Consider the following 22,342-nt stretch of genomic DNA (forward strand, 5'->3'; position numbering starts at 1 on the left):
TTCTTTACTAAATCACGTCGTTCTTCTTTTGCCGTGGTATGTAAAAATAAAAAAGGAATTATCAAGATTTTTTCCGGACATGCTATAGTGTTGTTATGTTTAACGGTTAGTTAAATTTTTTCAAACTCATTATTTAACAAAAATAAGTAATTTTCCTAAAATAACATATTTAATTGACCTCTAAACATTCAAAATGGGGGATAGAAATATGTAGTTGGCAAACAAACATACCCATACATTCGTGGCATCTAATATAATTACAGAAAATCGCAGCCAAATAACACTAGACCCTACTCATAGTGTTGTGTTCCTGCAGGTGAGTAAGGTTGCCAGAGCTCAACGAGAGGAGGGCGGGGGTTAGGGTCGGCAACGCGCATGTAACTCCTCTGGAGTTGCAGGCGTACATAGGCTACGGATACTGCTTACCATCAGGCCGGCCGTATGCTTGTTTGCCACCGACGTAGTATAAAAAAAAAAAACGACTAGAGGTCAGTTCACTAAAAGCTGTAACCTAAAGAGATGTAAATAAAGAGAAAATACTACAGGCATCCGCTAGAATCGCATGTTTCAAGCTTTCAAGAAATTGAGGGCTTACCGCGAACACCGAAGTACGCAAATTGCGGACATCTTACTCTTTTACTCCAATTAAGGCGTAACTAGAGTGACAGAGAAAGATGCCCGCTATTTGCGACCCTCTGTGTTCGCGGTAGGCCCTCTGACTTGAAACAAGTTACAAATCTACAAGTCTAAACTGGCAACACTGGTTATATAAGATGATAAGTCTTCTCAACTTGGGGGTGAATCGCGAAAAAGTGTACATGGTTAATAACTATAATTAACCCTAATTTAGTTGACTTCATGGTGTTGTGCGAAAATTAGTTTTTTTTTTTAAGTTACATGCATGTGTGTTGGTATAAGTTTTAACCTCATCTCATATGTATGAAATAATTACTATACTATAAATCTAATAAAAAACTTGTACGGATAATTATTGTAATAAAATGCAAACAATGACTTGTAGATGAATTAAGACAACCTTAGTCAAACCAATATCAATCACTTAACCCCTTGTATGGGACCTGTCCAGGATAGAGCGAAGTGGAAGGAGAAAAGTAGGAACGCGGACCCCGTCACAGTACGGGACAAACGCTAGGAGGAGGAGGAGGAGGAGGAGGAGGAGGAGGAGGAGGAGGAGGAGGAGGAGGATGATGATGATGATGATGATGATGATGGGACCTGTCAAAATTTGAAACAATAGATTCAAACCTGTCCGTCACAGCATATGAGGGGTTAATGTTGCCCTAAGACAATAATTGTGTTAAAAAAGCTTAATGTTCGCGGTTAAGTCCATACAAAAAACCGGCCAAGTGCGAGTTGGACTCGCGCACGAAAGGTTCCGTACCATCTCTAAAAACGGCAAAAAAATTACGTTTGTTGTATGGGAGGCCCCTTAAATATTTATTGTATTCTGTTTTATAGTATTTGTTGTTATAGCGGCAACAGAAATACATCATCTGTGAAAATTTCAACTGTCTAACTATCACGGTTCATGAGATACAGCCTGGTGACAGACGGACGAACGGACAGCGGAGTCTTAGTAATAGGGTCCCGTTTTACGCTTTGGGTACGGAACCCTAAAAAAAGGTTAATATTATTCTAATGCACATATTTTCCCTAAATCGAAAAATACTTTTGGAATACCATAATATTTTTGAATGCCTATCTAATGCCAGTTGGAAGACCTTCACCCTGTCCCATCAAAATTTACAAAAACTGGGTCTAAAAAAATAGAGTTTTTTTTTTATATACCACGACGGTGGCAAGCAAGCATACGGCCCGCCTGATGGTAAGCAGTCACCGAAGCCTATGGACGCCTGCAACTCCAGAGGTGTTACATGCGCGTTGCCGACCCTTTAAAAATCTGTACACTCCTTTTTTGACGAACCTCATACTGTAGACCCTCGGGAAAACCTTTTTTTCCTTAATTAGTATTTAAACAAGCATTAACCCTTAGATGGCGGGTTAATACTATTTACATAAGTTATTGGGGTCCTTTTAAAAAAAATTTGGTAAATTCATGTGCATAATTATAAAAAATGTTTCCATAAACAACAGGTGACTTCTGTATTCACATAATTGGATTAATTGCTAATCCATTCAAGTTTTAATTTTTAAAAGGACGTAGGATAATGTAGATGTAGGATGAAGCGCTGGTGGCCTAGCGGTAAGAGCGTGCGACTTGCAATCCGGAGATCGCGGGTTCAAACCCCGGCTCGTACCAATGAGTTTTTCGGAGCTTTTCGGTGAAGGAAAACATCGTGAGAAAACCGGACTAATCCCAACAAGGCCTAGTTTACCCTCTGGGTTGGAAGGTTTTCTCATTAGGTCTTAAGTAATATCAAACATTGTAATTTACCCAACAAAATTAATTAACAACAAACAACACATTATCAAGCAAATTCTGAAATTAGCTCTACACTATGATTTGTGTGATATCATCAATAGTTCTGTCAAAGAGAATTTGAAATAGAGGTGGATTGTCAAAGTAAACTTTAGTAGCCACAGTAAATTTACTGCCATCTTTTGTCACATGATTAAGACTTTTAGAACACCATTTGACTTTGATCGTTATTCTTACACTGGTACTAAAATTTCAAGAAATAAGCACAAGTTCTTTATTAACAAATGAATTATCATGATAGTTTAACTTTAACACTAATAATATGAAAAATGTCCTTAAATATTCTAAAGAGTTGGAGAAATTACCATATTAATTTATGATAATATTGATAATTTATCTGCACACATCCACCATCACTAATGATACAGTCACCTGCAATTATAATATGTTACACAACAAAGGGCCTAAAATATGTGATTCTGTCTCACTGTGCTACAAATAGTGTTGATTAAGACTCGAGTCCTTTAAGTCCTCTGCTTTGAAACTTGACTGAGTTTTTCAGACTCACATATTAAGTCTACACTCGAGTTCTTTTCACCATGTTAGACTGGAGTCTTTTGTAGAGACTCGAGTCCTTTTCAGAGAAATCGTTTTTTTTTTTGTTCGCTTAATTTTGAAATGCATTGTGTTTAAGTAAAATTCGTGGATTAGGCACATAAATCATACAATAACGCATAATTTCTTTTTTATTTAGGTAGGACCTATGAGGCTAAAGCCCCTTTAAGTTGTGCTTAAAAAAACCTCAATAAACACTCATCTCGGGACTTAAAAGACTCGGAAGTTTTTTAAACGTCAGCACTAGCTACAAATAAGACCATGTCAAATATTTTTGCAGCCTGCTTTGTATAAAATATTATTGCACACTGTACACTGGCAAATTTCAGAAACTGGATTTTTTATTTACTTGGCATTTGTTTTTATTTAATATAAAAATCATATCACTCACTGACGAAAAGCACTGAATAGGGGATATTACGCAAAACTCTGCGTAAAGGGCGCCTCAAGCTCTTACTGAGGGCCTACTGCGAAACACGAAAATCGAAATTGCATATTCAATAAAGAGGCAGAAAACGAAATAATAATATTCGCGTTTCACTGTAGGCCTCTGTAAACAAACCGCCTTGATGCATCAATGTCAAAGTGAAAACTTCTCAAAAAAACTGTTCAAGGCATATTATGTATGAGTTACTCTATGATTTAGAACAGGGGTCACCAAATGGCGGACCGCGGTCCGAATCCAAACTCGTGACCTATATTATTTTTCTACTTATTCAAGAAGTTGAACAGACCGCAATGGTCATTTTATTTTAAAAACCGCACTCCTGACAAAACTAATTGGTAACCCCTGGTTTAGAATATGTGCTAGTGCTGCTCTCTGACGGCAAAACATTACAGTAATACTTCCTATTAAATGTCCGTCTATTACAGGCACAAAACATAAGGCGTTTGATCATGTGATAACATGTAATAAAATAAGCTATATTTTTAAGTTAGCATAATGTTAGAAAACATAAATTTTACGATACATATCTGACAATCCATATAAAAAGGTAGCTTATGGCGGTCGGCGCTTACGTCACGTCGTACCGCATTAGTATTGGCGCGCCGCTAATAATAGCGTAAGCGCCGACCGCCATAAGGTCACTTTTAATTTCAATTGCCACATATAAAAAAACAATATAACATATTTGAATTTAATATGCATTCACCTATATTAAAATTACTTAAGTCCATGTAAATGGGTGGTATTCAAATGGCATGAATTTTGTTTTATTAACATTTACAGTGCCAAGAAACCGCTAGTTCATTTTATATTGAATAAAAACCGGTCAAGAGCATGTCGGGCCACGCTCAGTGTAGGGTTCCATAGTTACTCTTCCGTCACAATAAGCTAAACTGAAGCTTATAGTATAGTAAATTGTTAACCAAGGGATGAAACGGTACCTTTCACGCGAGTTAAACAAATAGGCAAATTTGCATAATCAGTACCTAATTAAAGTAAGTCTTTTTACTATGAAGGGCAAACTTTTTGCGATAACTCAAAAACAGGTAAACTGATCATGTCCGCTACAGTTTTCATTTAATGTCTTTCTTAAGCTCTACTTCCTCGATTTTTTTCATATTTTTTGGACCTATGGTTCAAAAGTTAGAGGGGGGGGGGACATTTTTTTTTTCTTTCAGTGCGATTATCTCCGAATAGATTCACTTTATCAAAAAATGTTTGTTGAAGACCCCTATTCGTTTTGAAAAACCTTTCCAACAATACCCCACATTGTAGGGTTGAAGCAAAAAAAAAATTCACCCCCACTTTACGTGTAGGTTAGGTACCCTTAAAAAAAATTAAATTTTTAGATTTTATTGTACGACTTTGTCGGCTTTATTGATTTATATATTCATGCCGAATTTCAGCTTTCTAGCACTAACGGCCACGGAACAAAGCCTCGGACAGACAGACATACAGATGGACATGGCGAAGGGTTCCTAGTTGACTACGGAACCCTAAAAATGGGGCGCTTGGCACTGAAAATGTTAAAAACCTGGGTATTACATGACACTTTCCCTTTATCTATGATTTTTTAGGTAATATGATATTTCCCACATTTAGCCTCTTGTTTGTAAAATTAATTCACTGAAAATCCGACATTTAGACACTTGCTATTAATTATTATTTTATTATTATTATTAGCACTTTTATTGAATCAAAAACATAAATGTGAAAATGAGAGCCAAGTTCAAGATTACTTATTAGTTTTAGTTCTTTCAAGTGTGCAGTAGAATTATTGTACTTAACCAACAAAAGAATGCCTGCAACATGCTGGTAGATAATTAGATAACTTATGATCATGCTTATCATTTTTATTTTTCTTGAACTTCTAAAAGTTCTAATGGTTTTTTTAATACAGTTTTTTAATAAAGTTGGATTTCGCGAACTAGTGCTTTTTACTTTTCCACTTGTTCCAATTCATGACTACTTATTGATGATTGTTACTGTTAGTTTTCTTTAAAAGTGGTAAACAACATAAAAACCTACTGTTAATGTAAAAATAATAATAAATATAAGCATATTTCATATTTTATTACTTTTCTCTTCATCATTATAACACGTTTATATTTGAATATTGAAAAACCGTTCTTAATAAGTTGTCTGAATGGAACGGAATAGCTGCCAAAACTCCTGTCAAAGCACAGGAGTTTTTCCTTACTGCAAGAATGTTTTAAGTTTCCAAAGGCTACATTCAATATTGTTTTCATACAATTTAAATATATGATACACAAATAATCGTAAATAACGATACTTAAATAGGTAATAATAATATAATATTTTATACTTCCAATTGTTTCTGTCTTATAGAACATGCATAAAAAAGTACTTGTTGTTTTTCTTAAACGTCGTTCGCTACGTGCAGAAATGTACACTAGCATCAAAATGTACTTACTATATTCATGTGTTGAAAGATGGCAGTAAATTTACTGTGGCTACAAAGTTTTCTTTGACAAGCCACCTCTATTTCAAATTCTCTTTGCTCAAGGTAATAATTTTTCCACTTATAAATTTATTTTAAGCTTAATAGCATTATTTGCAGACGTTTCTGGTTCTTAAAAATTAATAAAGAAGTAAGTTTCTCAGACTCACTATTTTTTATCTTTATTCATCCCAATAAAAATTCCAGTCTACTGCCCCTACCACTACTAAAGTATTAAACTATTATTATTATAGTATTAACTAAAGTATTAAGTGGTATGTAATAGTAAGTTATTATTAGTAAGTTAGATAGCACCCCCACACATCTACATTTACTATATAGATTTACATATTTTATTTGCTATCTAACACTGTAGTTGGACATCGTGAAACAGGCCCTTGAACTATGCCAAAATTGTCTTATTAATAAAAGATTTCTGCAACTACCGCCCACCTATCCAAAGTGGCCCTGACCTGGAAGATGCCTGGCAAACAGAAACATGGACACCCTAAATTTACTTCGCACCATCCTGTGGACCAAGAGCCGGATGTATTGGGGATGGGGTGGGAGGAGGTTACCCAAGCTGCCCAGGACTGGAGTCAGTGGAAGAATATGTTTCGAGCCCTACACCCCAGCAAGGGGTAACAGGATGAAAAGAAAGAAGTTATAGAAATCATAACAAAGCAGTTAACTTAAATTGGTCAACTTCACACAAATAATTACGTACATGAAAATATACAGTTAACCTTGTAAGACCCAGGGCAGTTCTTGTCCTTTGAATTTGAAACTTTCTTTTATTTCTACAAAAATTCGAAACTCGAATTGAATTTGTACTTGTACAAGGGGCTTAGTAGGTTAAAGAAAAACTAAGCATCTAGGTCTGATTTTACAAACATTTCACTGATGTGATTAAAATAATAAATAAAAGTATATAGAAAGAAAGAAGCATATGTTGGAAGTTAAAGTCAAATTTAGACTGTAGAACCTGTCACAATAGATTATTTTAACACCTTTTAGATTATCTACAGTCCACTGATAAATTTACTTGCTAAATAGAAAAAAACTATTTTTAAATATTAAAACTTACATTGAAATTAAATCATAAGATTGTTTTTAGATGAATTCATAGCATAGATATTTTTGCAATTACTGAGTTTCTATTTTTACCTATAATTTTATAATAAAAATCTGTACATGGTAAAGAAACACTTTAACCTTTAAAAAAAGTGATAAATTTACTTGCTAGATAGAAAAAAAACTATTTTTAAATATTAAAACATACATTGAAACTAAATCATGAGGCAGTGTTGTGTTTTTAGATTAATTCATAGCATAGATATTTTTGCAATTACTGAGTTTCTATTTTTCACTATAATTTTATAATAAAAAACTGTACATAGTAAAGAAACACTTTAACCTTGAAACAAAAGTATCATATTATCTTTTAAATATTTTGAACAGTTGCAACAAATGTCCATCATTTTGTTTAAATGAAATCTAGATAAAATAACAAGAAACATACATCATAAATTTTAGAAACTCAAGATGAACTCATGTAGAATAACTTTAACATTACTTAAGTATTTGTAAACAATATTTTTTCAGAGATATTATACAATGAAGCAAGGTACTGACATAACAGAAATGTATATAATATGATAAAATGAGACAATAAAAAAACAATGCACTGATAATATTAACTTCATTCATAAAGCACTGTTATCAAATCTATTACTGAAAGTTAGGAACATACTGTTGTAATATTCCATGCCTAACCTAACATCTATTTACGTAGTTGACACTATTGACAAACAATCATGTGCTAATACTAATAAGAATGAAATAACCTGGTATATAATTTCATCTTTCATCAGCACACAATCAGAATATAAGCTACAGGAGCAATTAAATGTCACACTAGAATATGAGATCCTTTGCACGTAACCGCAAGGTCGTCGTTTCGACAGCCGAAAAACATAACAACACTAGTTACACAACCCGAAAATTTAACTTAATTAGCGTGCAGATTAAAACATAGGAAATTAAATGTGCGTTTACACCCGCTCGGACCACGGGGACACGGCCGCGGCCGCTCGGATGGCCGCAACACCACTTGGCTCGACCCCATGTCCATTTCGACGTACCACCCTTAACACTACGCGAAATGTAAATAAACCAAAAAAATAAACTTACCTCTCATACAATGTCACATTCCGTTCAATTCCACACAAGTTCTATTGCATTATGATGAAAATCATCCTGGAAATTCAAGCGCAACATTACTATCCGGCGCGATCGCTTCGCTAGGCAATATCAGTCTTTAATGGCCAGTGTCCACTACTCCAAAAACATATGATACGCCACTTTTGTCCCGCCCCAGGTGCGTTCGGGGCTTTCTTCTTGGCTTATTTTCGATTTTTCACAACGAATCACAAGACTAGAATCACTGATATTGCTACACAAATCGAGTCCACTGATCTATGTTCCAGTGACGCAAAGCTCATACATCGTGAAGAGCAGCAGCCATTTTGAAATGTACGGGGGAGTGCAGTCACGGCATGGAACATTCGCAAATTACGGCCGTTCCTGACTCTTTTTTCACTTTAAACGTAACGCGATGGTTAAAATACTTTATGCAGATTCCATTTTAACACTTTAGGTCACAGAACTTCACTCCATTTTCCTATTGAAACTATCCAAAACAACCTAAGCGACATCCGATAATTCCAGCTTACCCCATTTGCATGACACACATAAAATACCGAAAAATCACTCGAAGCACATAAAAACGTACATAAAATGCGTCGTGCCGAATTTTAAGAAGTTACAGTATCGCATCAATATATCAGTCCAGTAGAAAAATCGCTAAAAAGATTGGTATATAATTTACAAATAGTTAATTCGGTACGAACAATAACAACGGCCGCCATTTGCAATTTTCAACTTGACATGCGCATTGACTCGAACTAGACAAACATGCAAGTTATAACTTTTGTGAGGTGGATATTTTTGGATGAAATATAAAATTCATAATACGTTATTATATATTGTGACGAAATATATTAAAATAGCTCTAAACTTTTATGTGAATCTAGGATAGCGGGCAGATGGAATACCCCAAACATTCGTTGAAAATTAAATAATTTACTTAAAAGAGAACTACATTACAAAGTTATATCGATGGACTTTCATGCTCCGATGAAGATTGCGCACCATTGGTGGAAAATATAATCTCTATATTTTGTAATAAATTACGAAGATTCCTATTGGTTGCCGCCATGAAACGTGAGGACACGAATCACTTCCTGTGATCACTTTTTTATACCAGCAATATTTTAAAAAGTTTACGTTCTTAATAGGACTTGATTTTAATTGATCGAAGTTCATTTTATTACACTGTCGTTATTTGATAAAACTGTTATTGCAACACAAGAAATGGGCATATGCGATGCCAGTAAAATAAACTGTACTGTTTTATAGACATTTTACAAGGAATACCCGCTAAGCTTGCTACAGAGGCCCTATACATTCTGAGAAAAAATGAACTCCTATTTATTTTAGGAAATCCTCTTAATTCAAGTCTATTGTTATACATCCACAGTCCTGCGTTGTAAACTTCGTAACTTGTTCCCCATCCCTACATCAACTACATGGTTAACTCTTCCACAAACCTACCCACTGGTGAATTTAATTTCTCCACCCCTTTCAGTGGTGATCGTGAACGTGCCGTTGTAAAAACTTTATTAATATGTTGTTTACCGTACATTTTCCTCGGCGCTAGATGTTTTTACTTGTCACTTTGAAGAAGAAATACCTTGATAAAATGCGCTTTGAAGTAGTTTGAAGTGAGCAAAATCTTTCAGGATTTTCGCTTCATGCCGAGCCATCGTTTTATTATGTAGCTAATACGCTAGTTTTAAAGGCCTGATATTCTTATGCTCCAATGACAAACGACTCTTGCCAAACATGTTAAGTGTAGGAAACTAAAGCAATCGCCCTTTGAGGCCTAGCTTAGACTAACATGTATTACTTACTCCAAACCCCCTTCGACCCCTAAATAGTCTTACGCTTAGAGCATTTAACCAACTGGAGTCGCCTTACCTATCTGTAATTTTCTGTACAAAACAGTATACCGATTTTTGCGGGGGAGGGGCACGTCAAATGTGTGGCTCATCATGGCATATCATATAAACGTCAGTTCATACAGTAAGTATAACTATTGGCCGAGGTTTTCGACAGAGGGGTAACGGCTCCTCTACACGATGGCCCAGTGTAGGCCAGTCTAAGGGACGAAGCTATGCGGTGGAATGAGATAGCAATATCACTTGATCCCTCTAACGCATAAATGCGTCCCTTGGAATGGCCTACGCTCGGCCATCGTGTAGAGAAGCCATAAGCTTTTAAATATGGAGGGTAGAAGTAAGGAGAACAATCTCTTATGGGAGAAGTGAGAACAGGGCTGTAACCGCGAAAATCGAAGTTCGTCAATTATAGGCCCCCTGTTGCTAAAGTGTCCAGCTGACAGCTGTAAATAATAGATCGAAATCTCTCCGGTGGCGCTAGGGTAGCACAAGGACATGCCATGAACTTAGTGTAAGGCCTGAGTGGACGCTCGAGTTGGGCGTGCAGTGGGGAGGGGCGTGCGGCCTTAGTGCACGCTGGTCAAATTACTTGTGAGCCCGACGCTGTACGCTGCACGCCCCGCCGAACGCTCCGCTTCGAGGGTCCAATCAGGCCGTTATTACTTAGACGTTATTAACGGAGTGAAGTGCGCTGTCAGTGATCTGAATTTTTTTATCAGTCTAAAATTTGTTCCCGATCTATTGTGGCTCCATCTGTTTTTGGTTTTGTGATAGACACTTTTCATACACATTGATTGTTCTCCTTAACCCTACCCTCCATACTCTTAAAGGCGACTCCGGTTGGTTAAATGCTCTAAGGCAGGGGTTCCCAAAGTGTGCGCCGCGGCGCCCTGGTGCGCCGTAGAAAGTAAAGAGGGGCGCCGTGAGTTCTATCATTATCCAAAACCACAAATATTCGCGGGTACCTATTTGAGCGCTCGCATCGGTAAATAATATAGCGTCGTGTCACTCTTTTTCGACCGTGATTTTAAATTTACAAGGGCGCCGTTGCAAAATATTAAACTTGTAACTGCGCCGCATGTTGAAAAAGATTGGGAACCCCTGCTCTAAGGTCTTACGTAATACTCGTAATACGTAAACGCCTGTCAAACAACTTTGTCAGTAGAAAACGGGGCAATATTCAAATTATCTATGGGATGAAAGCTATACGAAAACCCTTCGCGCTTATATTCTTAAAATTTGCCGCTTTTTTCTACTGTACAAAATGGCTTGACAGACTATATTTGATCATAATGACATGGCAGCCGGAAGTGTTCAAAACGATCAAAATAATCCATGCAAGACATAGGGGTACAATAAGAAGTATGGAGATGAAATGGTAGACTTTACTCTTTGATGGAAGAGCCTACAGATCAAAGAATATAATACTCACTAGGAGCTACAGATGACCGAACGAGATGTACTTATGGGACTTTCAGTAGAAGTATTATTATTAAATATAAATAACAATAATAATAGGATGGCGGATGGACCTCAGCAAAATTTAACGAAATATTTATAAACATATTGTACCTTCGGCGTACCTCAGTGTACCTTTAATAGAATCCAGTGTACCTCTCCCTAAAACGAGATATTTAACAACAAAGGTCCACCCGCCATTCAGACGCTCACTTTCTCGTACTAATTATTATTATTATTGTTATTTATATTTAATAATAATACTCCTACTGAAAGTCCCATAAGAACATCTCGTTCGGTCATCGCCAAGCTCTACCTTTTAGGAGTAAAGTAAATATATGTATAGGTCTACCATTTCATCTCCATACTACAATGTTTATAAATATTTTTATAATATAGTTCAAGAGAGAGCATTATTATTGTATTATTTTTTGCCCTTGTCACAATCACACATTTTTACAAGCTTTTATTTACTTTCACCTGACCGTTGTCTGTTTGTAATCAAATCTTGCAAGTTAAATTTGATCCACTTCTCGGTTTCCGATTGAGCTAAAAATTTGCATACGTAAGTCGGGTGACAATGCAATATTATGGTACCATCGAGCTGATCTAATGATGGAGACAAGAGGTGGATATAGGAACTCTGTGATAAAACAACGCAACCTAATTGTGTTTGGGGTTTTTAGAATTTGCTCGATGAGTATTAGTTGCCTGTGGAAAGAAAAGTACAGTCAGCGATAAAAGCTTGTACCAAAAATGATTTTTTTTGCCAAAAACTTATTATTTATTTAACTTGCCCTGTTAGTATGTATCGGACAAATCTTGCAAGTTAAATTTGACCCACTTCCCGGTTTCCGATGAAGCTGAAAATTTGGATACATATGTAAGTCGGGTGACAATGCAATATTATGGTATCATCAAGCTGATCTGATGATGGAGACAGGAGGTAGCCATAGGAACTCTGTGATAAAACAAGGCAACCTAATTGTGTTTGGGTTTTTTAGAATAGGGTTGTTTCCATCTACAAATCTTAGGGCAGAATTGTATCCCAATAAATTCTTTTGGATTATAAGAGCATGTTAAACTACCTGTAATGACCATATTTTTGTAAATATTGAATTTTAAATATCTTTTGGCACACGTCACGTGACCAAACTCGAAACGTCATTGAAGATTCTGATGACGTCACAACTCTCGGATTGACACTGTTGACAGTTAGGCGATAAACAACAAATGATAAATGTCAGTTGACAGTTCGTATCTTCTACGTGTGTATGTAGTTATGTGTCAAACCGTAAACTGTGACGTCACACAATTTTCAAAGAGCGTTTTGGGCGCGAAAGCATCTGTCAAAATATATTTTGTTAATTTAACATATTTAAAGCCGTTTTTAGTATAAAAGTTGAATTTTAGGGCAACTTTTTAGTTAATATAGAACGTAATACAAGCGTTTCAAAAAATTGGAAACAAACCTATTGTCTCGATGAGTATTAGTTGCCTGTGGAAAGAAAGGAACAGTCAGCGTTAAGCATGAAATTTTTGCCAATAACTTATTTTGAATTCCCCACCATAAAATTTAGTATAGTTTATGGTGGGGAACAAATAACCCAACCAAATTACGTAGGTTTGTTTTTGGTATGTTGTCAGCAATGTTAAAACGTATTTTTAATTTTGTCGCATTGTGTATGTTCTGTCCCTCACAGGGCCCGCAAGCGTAGCTCATCTATAGAAAATACACTAAATCTATGATGCAAGAAAGGAAATAGATGAACGAAACTTGGAATTTTTTATTTCGGTTGACTCGCCGATTACGAACTATATTACCGATAAAATGAAAATGTGCGTTTGGGGGAATCATTCAAATTTCGAGAGTCTAATTATCACCATAAATCTAAAATTGGTGATTAAATCATTGGAAACTGGCGCCAATTTCTTTTCTGATCAAATCGGTCGATTTGATCCTCCCGTCTGGACTGGCCTTAATGAGGTTACAAAGAGTGATAGAGAGGCATAACGAGCTCGGTAGTAATTTCTCGGCATGCCCTTTATGTAATAAATGAAATGATTAAAGCCACAAAACAATATCTATATAACATTAATAATGACAAATAAATACAAATCATTTTTTGTCTTTCTTTGGGAAGCCTTCTTTAGGAACCGATTGAAACAGACCCTTTTTTGCCATTTCATCGGCCCATTCTTCAAAATCTGAAAGCCTGAAACAAAATACATTCGTTTACTAAAATGTATTATTATCGACGTTGATGTTGATTAATAACCACGTTCGCTGCGTAGATCGAAACGTATGCGTCACTGCGTCATGATAAAGGCTATTCTCACTACACTATATTTATTTCGATTTGCATTTTATCAGATTTTATCTAATTTTCTATGTTAACACAGTGTTTTAATAATTGGTCAAAAGTAAGGGACTTATAAGTCCTTCAATATAAATTTAATAGCTTCTATTATAAAATACTTCCACAAAAAAAAGCCGTATTTTACCAATGAGTACGGACCTTAAAAGTATAAAAATGGTTGATTGTATGAAAAGGCCTAGTTTAGACATTTAATTGCAAAAATAAATAGTGTTATCTACTATCGCAGTGTATAAGTGCTAATACAATGAAAATACGTTAACGGTGCTTGTTTCACACTGTGCAGGTATTTATATTTTATATAATTTTAAGCTCAATTTTGGAATCAATCGATTTATGTTCTACTTTAGAAATTGTCCAAATTGTCTTGTTATTTGTTGTAGTAGCGATTGTTAAAAATAACAAAAGAGAAAGGAGAACCTGTCAATTGAAACAGTTTATATTGACTTGACAGTTCCTTTTCTTTTATGGGTCCTCTACATGATGGCCCAGCGCAGGCCAGTCCAAGGGATGCATTTATGCGTTAGAGGGAGTAAGTGATATTGCTATCTCATTTCATCGCATAGCTGCGTCCCTTAGATTGGACTACGCTGGGCCATCGTGGAGAGGAGCCCTTACCCGTAATTTATTACATTTAAATGAATGTAATGTACAGTAATTGTTGTAACGCCACCTAGTGCCCTAAATGTCTAACTAGTCATACTTCACCGTCTATCAATCGGACAGTGAGTTGTATTTCATGAACAAAGACAATTTGGGCAATATTTATATGAAAAGGTGTTTCACACCTACCAAAAAATGCTTTATTTACATAATAGATATGTACAGATGTAATAACTAGCTTAAATTTAAAATAGGATACTGGTGGCATTTCCTCTTTGTATCGCAAAGCCAATACATTGTGCGAGGAAGCCGCTAGCTCTTCGGTCATCAGTTCACCACCATCAGTCAGAAGCTTATTAATAGAAAATATATCTGGTCTATCTACTGTTATCTAGCAATATATCTATGGAATAATAAGGATGCTACCCACCCACTAGCCAGGCGGCAGGAATGCATGGCCTAAGGGCTGCATTATCAGTTGTTAATTACATTCATCAAATTTATTTAATATATTGTAGATATTACATCTGAGTCACCTAACTTCAAATTCGGATAAATCCAACGGCATTTTGGGAAAGGTCCAATAGATGTTAAGTGACTTATTTAAGAACTACAATAACTCCTAAAGTAACAGCTTAGGTTGAGAACCAACCTATGAAGGTGGAGTTGTATTTGAAACAATTTATGGATGTTTCTATATATTTTGAGTCATTTTGACTAAGTGCTACAGTAAGCTCAATAAGGCTTGTGTTATGGGTACTTGGACGACGATATAGGGTAGGTGCGTAGGGTAGGTGGGTAGGGTAGGGTAGTTGCCAACTTTGTTATGTGAAAAAATCTTAAAGTTGAGGACATACATCTGTACATATCTATTATGCTTGTGGTTAGACTTGTGCATTCTCTGGTGTTACCAATCTTTCTCTATGGTTGTGAGATATGGACTAAACGAGCAGATTTGATCAAGCATATCAACATGTTTGAAATGTGGTGTTGGCACCGGCTTTTGAAGGCATCAGACCTCAGGGCCCTCCCCCTAGTAGATGGTGTGCTCAAATCACTGTACCTATGCAATTAAAACTGCACAAGGCCATGCGCTTGGCGAGGAATAGAAGCCTATGGAGGAATCTGGTCTTCTACAGATGGACATGATGTCACGATCCTCAGCATTTAGGGACCAACTGAAGAAGAAGATATCTATTATGTAAATAAAGCATTTTTTGGTAGGTGTGAAACACTTTTCATATAAATATTTTGTATGGATAGTCATAAACCTGGCTCATAAATACAGGATGGGCAAATAAGAAGTATTCATTTTGATTTTAAATTTTAACTATATTAAGTGCAAAGATTATTAAGTACAGTTTTAAAAGTATATTATTCAGGGTTGGCAAATACATGCGGAACATAATGTTTGACAAATGTGTCCACCACTGGCAGCAGGCATATGGGAGCCCTTATCATGGCAATTTTCAGCATATTTTCGGACATTTTCAGTGTTATCCTAGTAAATGGTGTCTGATGGTCGGTTTTAACTGTTTAAATTTCATCAGCTTGTTAAATGCCGGATTTAGAGGTCTGGAGGCCTCGGGAAATATAGGAGTGGAGGCCCCCTGGCCCCAAATTATTTTCCAAATAAAATGGTATTTTTTCTGAAGTCTCTATTGTGGGGGCCCCTCTTTTGTGGAGGCCCCGGGGCTGTAGCCCCGGTTTCCCTCCCCTAAATCCGGCCCTGGCTTGTTAGCATAGATTTTAGATAGTACATATAACTCGGGCATAAATGTCGATTTTTATCCACGACTATACATCGGGTAAAAATGGATCACTTTATGTTATATTGTCTAGATGTTAGAGTGCGTGTCCAGATATTTGTGAGCGCCTTAGCTGCTCCGATATATCTGATGGCGACTGTACAATCTACTATGTATTAGTGAACATTATTTTTAATTTGGTTTTTTAAGCGGTGGTTTTATACGATAAACATTCGCAGCTTTGAAAGCAGTCGAATGTAGAATGTAGGAAAAATTACAATGCGCTTATCGCTGCGTTTACCGTAAAAAACAATCAAGTCCATCAAAAGTGACCAAGGTGGACTTGGTCACTTTCTTTATAGTGTATGACATCTATTTCAGTTTATTAATTGGAATTACCCCAAACAGATCTGACACGTTATCTAAAAACCCCCTGTAGGGGTCAATCGAGCGTCTAAGAGGCCACTACCACTACCTTGACTTTTTTTGCACTTTCGTACCTTGAACGCCAAGACACAGTACAAAAACAGTAGGTAATCTTCATAGAAATGTGTCCCTGCCACACACAGATTATCATAATTTACGGGAGAATACGGTGGCGGTAGCGTGGGCCGTACCGCGACTGTGATCGCGCGCATTCGAGTAGGCTGCACGTCCGCTCGCATTTGCCTGCTCTTACCGGCCTTAATTTATGTATTGATAGAACATTTCATTATATTATATAAATAGAAACCTAGTGCTACTCATAATACGCAAATAGTATTTAACTAAAAATAAAAGTGACAACCCTAAGCGCTAACGCAATAGTAGGCAAATAACTTGCCGAGCGGCCTTAGATTCACTACTGTTCTTAGTGTACTGTGGCCAAGATTCCAAGAACCGTTCAAGGCGACGTAAGTGTAGCTTAATGATAGAGATATTGGCGTGTGTATGAAATTCTTGGATTTGACAGAAAGGTTTCAAAGGGTTAATAAATAAAACTCACGCATAAAACTCTCTATAACGCTCCATATGCGGCCTTGTATACGTAAAGTATATCACCAGTCCGCCAAAAGCGCTAAGTAGCAGCCCTTCAGTCAGCCTTCTCGTGGTCTGTGCCCAGTGCAACCCCCGCATGATGGGTTTAACCCGACATGCTGGTGGAGGAGGGGGTGGGGGGCACACGGCGGGGCACGGCGGCTGCGGCGGCGGCGGGCATTGGAACGGCGGACACGGGGTCTGCGGTGTCTTCACCATGCTGTGTTACAAAAAATTCAAGACTTACCTAATAGGTTTAACGTAAAATTTAACTAGCCTATGGTCACAGACATTAATTGTTGATCCATTTAGGCTTCAAGTTAATTTGGTTGTCAATCTCAATACTAGTAGCACAATCGGATTAGGACCAACCTCGAAATCTCGGGAACAGTCATGAAGTTTGGTATGTATATAAACCCCCCTTATTAAAGGCCCCTTTTTCATGCCCAACCCATCTGACATTTGGGGACCTCGAGGAATCGCAGCCATCTTGGAAAATGTGTACCATCCAGGAGAAATTCACGTTTTACTCTAAATCTACATTCTTTATGGAAATATCGTGTAAGGCAACATTCAAGTTTATTAAATTCTACAAAAATTAGTACTAGAAATATTTGCGGAAAAATTACATTTTGCTATAAAAATACTTGCTGAACCCGGATTTAGCGCTTATACTTCAGGGGATATTCTCTTAATGGGAAACTTGGAAGAATATGAATTCCACTTTTAACTATACATGATCTACCCCAATATCAATATTTTACTTGACTGCGACTTAACCAGAAAGTATGGTTATGGGTTTAAGTACAGCTGATTCAGTACACCGGTATCGGTAGATTACTCTTGCCCTTCACAACCTATTTTATTTATTTATTTAAACTTTATTGCACACATAAAGAAAAATGTACAAATGGCGAACTTAATGCCAAAAGGCATTCTCTACCAGTCAACCATTGGGTCAAACAGAGACACACTAACACTATTTTCACTTGTTCTATTAATCAATACAGCCGCCTAGCTCCTAAACTATTGAGCGGATTTCAATAAGATAGACACCAGTAGATGCACAATTAGTACACAAGTACTATGCAATACAAAGTTACTAAAATTGACGACAAAAAAAGTTTAGGGCTACACAATGATTGCAAAAACAGATTTTAGGTCTTAAATGGGGTTCAAAAAATTGTGACAGTAATCAAATTTCACACTAAAAATTTCTGGGATCCCTGTTTGCGTGTCTTTCCTCCGAGTTTCCTATTAAGAGAATGTCCCCTGGAAGTGTATAAGCGTTAAACTTAGATTCAGCAAGTATTTTCTATAACAAGAACAAGATTTCTATAAGAAGATATATATATATATATAAGAAGTCTAGGACAATTTTAATGTTGCCTTACACTATATTTTCATAAAGAATGTAGATTAAGAGTAAAACGCGAATTTCACCTGGATGGTACACATTTCCCAAGATGGCTGGGATTCCTCGAGGTCCCCAAACGTCAAATGGTGTGTGCATGAAAAAGGGGTCTTTAATTCATATACATACCAAATTTTATGACTGTTCCAGAGATTTCGAGGTTGGTCCTAAATCGATTTTGCTATAACGGTATCATGTCTAATGTAAAGTAAAACCTACATTACATAGTAGGTACCTATTGTACCCCACCAAGAGTTGACCTCATTTGAAGCTACAGTCGATTTTCTACAAAAATGTGTCACTACTGGTACAACATAACTTTTAATATTTATTTATCTGCCTCATCTGCCTAAATACATGCTGTGACTACTACACTAGTCATATTATGTACTAGTCATAAAAAATATACTCGATGATTTTTCCGGTCACGGGTTTTATCCCCACCCAGTTAGTGTTGGTTAACACATTCACTGCCAGACAAAAAAACGGCGCACTACCCCAGAAACCGGTGGTCTATAGCTGCGTACAAAACAACCCGCCCAGCGGGTTGTCCGGAATCTGATTTCCGGTAGTGAATGTGTTAAGACTCCGGAGTCCTTTGAGTCCTCTGCTTTAAGACTCGACTCAGTTTTGCAGACTCTTATGACGAAACACGAGTCCTTTTCGACTTATTAGAGTCCCGAGTCGTTTGTAGAGACTTGAGTCCCTTTCGGAGAACTTGTTTTTTTTACAAATAACTTCGAAATGCGTTGTCTTTATGTAAAATTCATGGATGTACATAAAATAAATCATACAATAACGCCTATTTTCTTTACTTTTTTTTCTATTGCAGATTTCTATTCATTTGTTACTAAATGAAAAATGGCGCAAAGCTCACACGGAGGCAGTCACCGCCGGAGCCGGGAGCCGGACCTGCGGTACTCCACCACAGACTGGGAGGCCAAGGAGGCTCTCATACAACGGGAGCTCGACGAAGCCCGAGCCAGAGCCACGCAGATGGAAAAAACTATGCGCTGGTGGTCCGACTGCACTGCCAATTGGAGAGATAAGTGGAGCAAGGTCCGAAATGAAAGAAATAAAGCTAGAGAAGAAGCTAAACAACTGAAAATTAAAGTAGACACTTTAAGCAAAGAACTCTCTATGCTCAAGGCGGAAAAAACTAATCTAGGCCAACAGTTAACTGACGTTATCAAAGACAACGAAAAGTTATTAACTATTGGTGAAAGCAGAATAGTCTCCGGAGAGCTCACAACTGAAGACGGTGTAGAATTACGAAGGAAAGGTTATGTCTCTCCGAATGAACCTCGACAGAGAGCATCATTAGATTCGCACAAATTTTCAAATGTAGATAATGTTTTGGCTAGTAAACTAAGCGAGATGAGATTGAGATTAGATGAGACCTGTAAAAGTTTACAGACGGAGAAAGATCAGAAAGCGTTTCTTCTAGCTAAAGTAGAAACGTTGACTGCTGAGATAAACAATATGAAAATGCAGGAAACGCATAATGATAGGACATTAGGATCAACAGATTCTAGTCACAGTGAGGTAGAGCGGCTTCAGAATGAGTTACAGGATGAGGTAGCGGCAAAGCAGACGCTAGAAGAGAAGATAGCGGAGCTGAAGATGGAGATTGAGAAGCTGAAATCGGAGAACACGATACAGTGGAGTAAGCGGGAGTTGATGGAGACGGAGAATATTGCGATACTGAGGGAAAATAAAAAACTATATAGTCAGGTAATTCAATTTATTTTCTAAACTTGCTCAACCCATTTGAAATTCAGTTTGTACTATTTCTATTGCCCTAGGATTTAAGGTGTATTTTAAAAGATAAAGTAAGTAGCCTATGTTGATTTCTAAGCGTTTTCTATATGCCATTTTCATTTTAAATTGATAAATAAGTTTTACTTTTAAAATACTGACGTTTATAATTTATTATTTTTGTTTATGTTTAAAATTATTGAATTTGATTAATTTAACAGCCATTTAAAATATTTTTACATATTTTTTAAATCGTGGCTGAATGTCGAATAGGTCTGTGCCTTCGATGTCTAACCTGTCCATTACAAGATGGCGGACGAATGTTTGATATGTCACCGTATTTAAGAATGATTTCGCTTAAAATTAAGTTTTTTCTTCGCAAGTGTGATGAAAAACATTGTGTGTAACTCCGGGGGTAAGAATATTGCAAACTCGGGTCTTTAATTCCCACCCTCGTCGTTGCACAATGTACTATTGACCGTCAAAAAAGTCTGACGCGCGCAGTAATACTTGACCCAATATCATCTTTCGTGCATTAAGACAAGGTTCACCTAAAGTGTTGATTGCTTTCTGTGACGCATAACTGCGTTGACTAGGTGCACCGACCCGAGGCCCGAGGTTTGCAACATCTGAATGGGACATAACACGAATGTTTCGTTTTTTTTACACGCATTTTACTCCACTAGAGTTGCAAGCGCCCATAGGCTGCGGTGGCTGCTTAAGATTAGGTGATCACACGGTGACACGTTTATTTGCCACCGTTATGATTTATAAAAAATATCGGTGGCAAATTACCATACCGCCCACCTAAGCGGTCACCGTAGCCTGACGCCTGCAACTCTAAGAGGTGCCACGTTGCCGAGGACTTAGATATTTTGTTGTTCATAAATGGGTACTACTATATTAAATAACTTTAGTCCTAGCTAGCTATAAGAATACTTGCAATACCCATTTCAGGGTGCCATGTGTTTCTATAATTTAAATGTAATAACTATGTACCATGGCTCGCAATAAATGATTTCTGATTACTGAATGTATTTCCGCAACGTAAATACATTCACCTGATTGTATTCATTAGCTGCCAACTGCCAAATAGACAATAACCCACACCCACTATGGAGCCCCACAGTCATGGACGGAGCGAAAAGTCTGGGCCTTGAGATAACCTCAGCATTTTTCGTAATTTTCACATAATCAAAGTGAGATGATATTGTTATTAACATTATAAAACGCCTATCTTTTTCCAGGTTTGTGAACTAAGAGAGCAGATACACAAACTAAACAGAATCTCAGATGGCAGTGCCTACGGCACCACCTTTGACTACAGACTAGACTCCGACTACCACAGAAAAGCAAGTGGAAGTCCCCGGTCCCATGAAAAACCAAGAGATTTCAAATACAATGAATACTCCAGGTTAGACCCAAATCTTTATGAAGATGATAAGAAACACAGCAGTCGCTCACATTCAAGTAATGATTCTTCCGAAGCTAATTTTCAAAAAACTGATGATGACCTTGCCATATTAGAGAAAAGTGGGCATTAAAAATTAAAATCAATTTACCTTTTATGAGTCCTGGTAATTTTTTGACAGAGACGAAAAGTCAAATGTGACAGGATATTTTAACTAACTTTTTTTGCGAATTTGACTGTTGAGGTTTTTATATTTATTTCAAAACTGTCAGATAATACTGTATATGCTTGAAGAGGATTGACATCTCTTAAGTGGGTGATAGACGGGCGAGTAAGTTTGCGAACTTATGGCTTGACGACTTTTTTTGCTTGTAAAGTACACGTACTTAGGCTGACACACGAGCGAAAAAGGTCGTCGAGCCGTAAGTTCGCGAACTTACTCGCACATCTATCCGGGACTTTATGGTAGAACAAAAGTGTCCAGCTGTTAGCTATAAATAATAGTTCCAAATCTCTCCAGAGTAGCGTTAGAGTAGCTAAGAACGTAG

The 22,342-nt window shown here is 37.0% G+C and overlaps 3 protein-coding genes across 4 annotated transcripts in view; 1 reads left to right on the top strand and 2 right to left on the bottom strand.

The window, feature by feature from the left end:
* The window catches only part of LOC133530217 (titin-like), a 31,888-nt gene extending 22,694 nt beyond the window's left edge, over positions 1-9,194 (bottom strand). Inside the window, exon 1 of the mRNA XM_061868084.1 lies at positions 8,119-9,194. The gene's annotated coding sequence lies outside the window, so the exon portion shown is untranslated. The remainder of the gene's footprint in view (positions 1-8,118) is intronic.
* A 4,341-nt stretch (positions 9,195-13,535) lies between these two features.
* LOC133530215 (acrosin-like) lies at positions 13,536-22,342 on the bottom strand. 2 transcript variants are annotated; one of them, XM_061868081.1, is made up of 4 exons: positions 22,254-22,342; positions 21,946-22,101; positions 17,180-17,431; positions 13,536-13,681 (listed from the first exon to the last, which is right to left on the bottom strand). In XM_061868081.1, the coding sequence occupies exons 3-4, from the start codon at positions 17,428-17,430 to the stop codon at positions 13,585-13,587; spliced, it is 348 nt and encodes a 115-aa protein (XP_061724065.1). In that variant the 5' UTR covers position 17,431; positions 21,946-22,101; positions 22,254-22,342; the 3' UTR covers positions 13,536-13,584. The 2 variants fall into 2 exon arrangements, with proteins under 2 accessions (XP_061724065.1, XP_061724066.1); XM_061868082.1 differs by lacking the exon at positions 22,254-22,342 and having other exon boundaries at positions 21,848-21,946.
* On the top strand, positions 13,765-22,244 carry LOC133530211 (coiled-coil domain-containing protein 102A-like). Its single transcript, XM_061868076.1, has 3 exons — positions 13,765-14,129; positions 19,458-20,359; positions 21,631-22,244. Exons 2-3 carry the CDS (start codon positions 19,487-19,489, stop codon positions 21,925-21,927), a joined length of 1,170 nt encoding a protein of 389 aa, XP_061724060.1. The 5' UTR covers positions 13,765-14,129; positions 19,458-19,486; the 3' UTR covers positions 21,928-22,244.

This window comes from Cydia pomonella, chromosome 22, assembly GCF_033807575.1.
Source record: "Cydia pomonella isolate Wapato2018A chromosome 22, ilCydPomo1, whole genome shotgun sequence".
NCBI classification, from domain to species: Eukaryota; Metazoa; Arthropoda; class Insecta; order Lepidoptera; family Tortricidae; genus Cydia; species Cydia pomonella.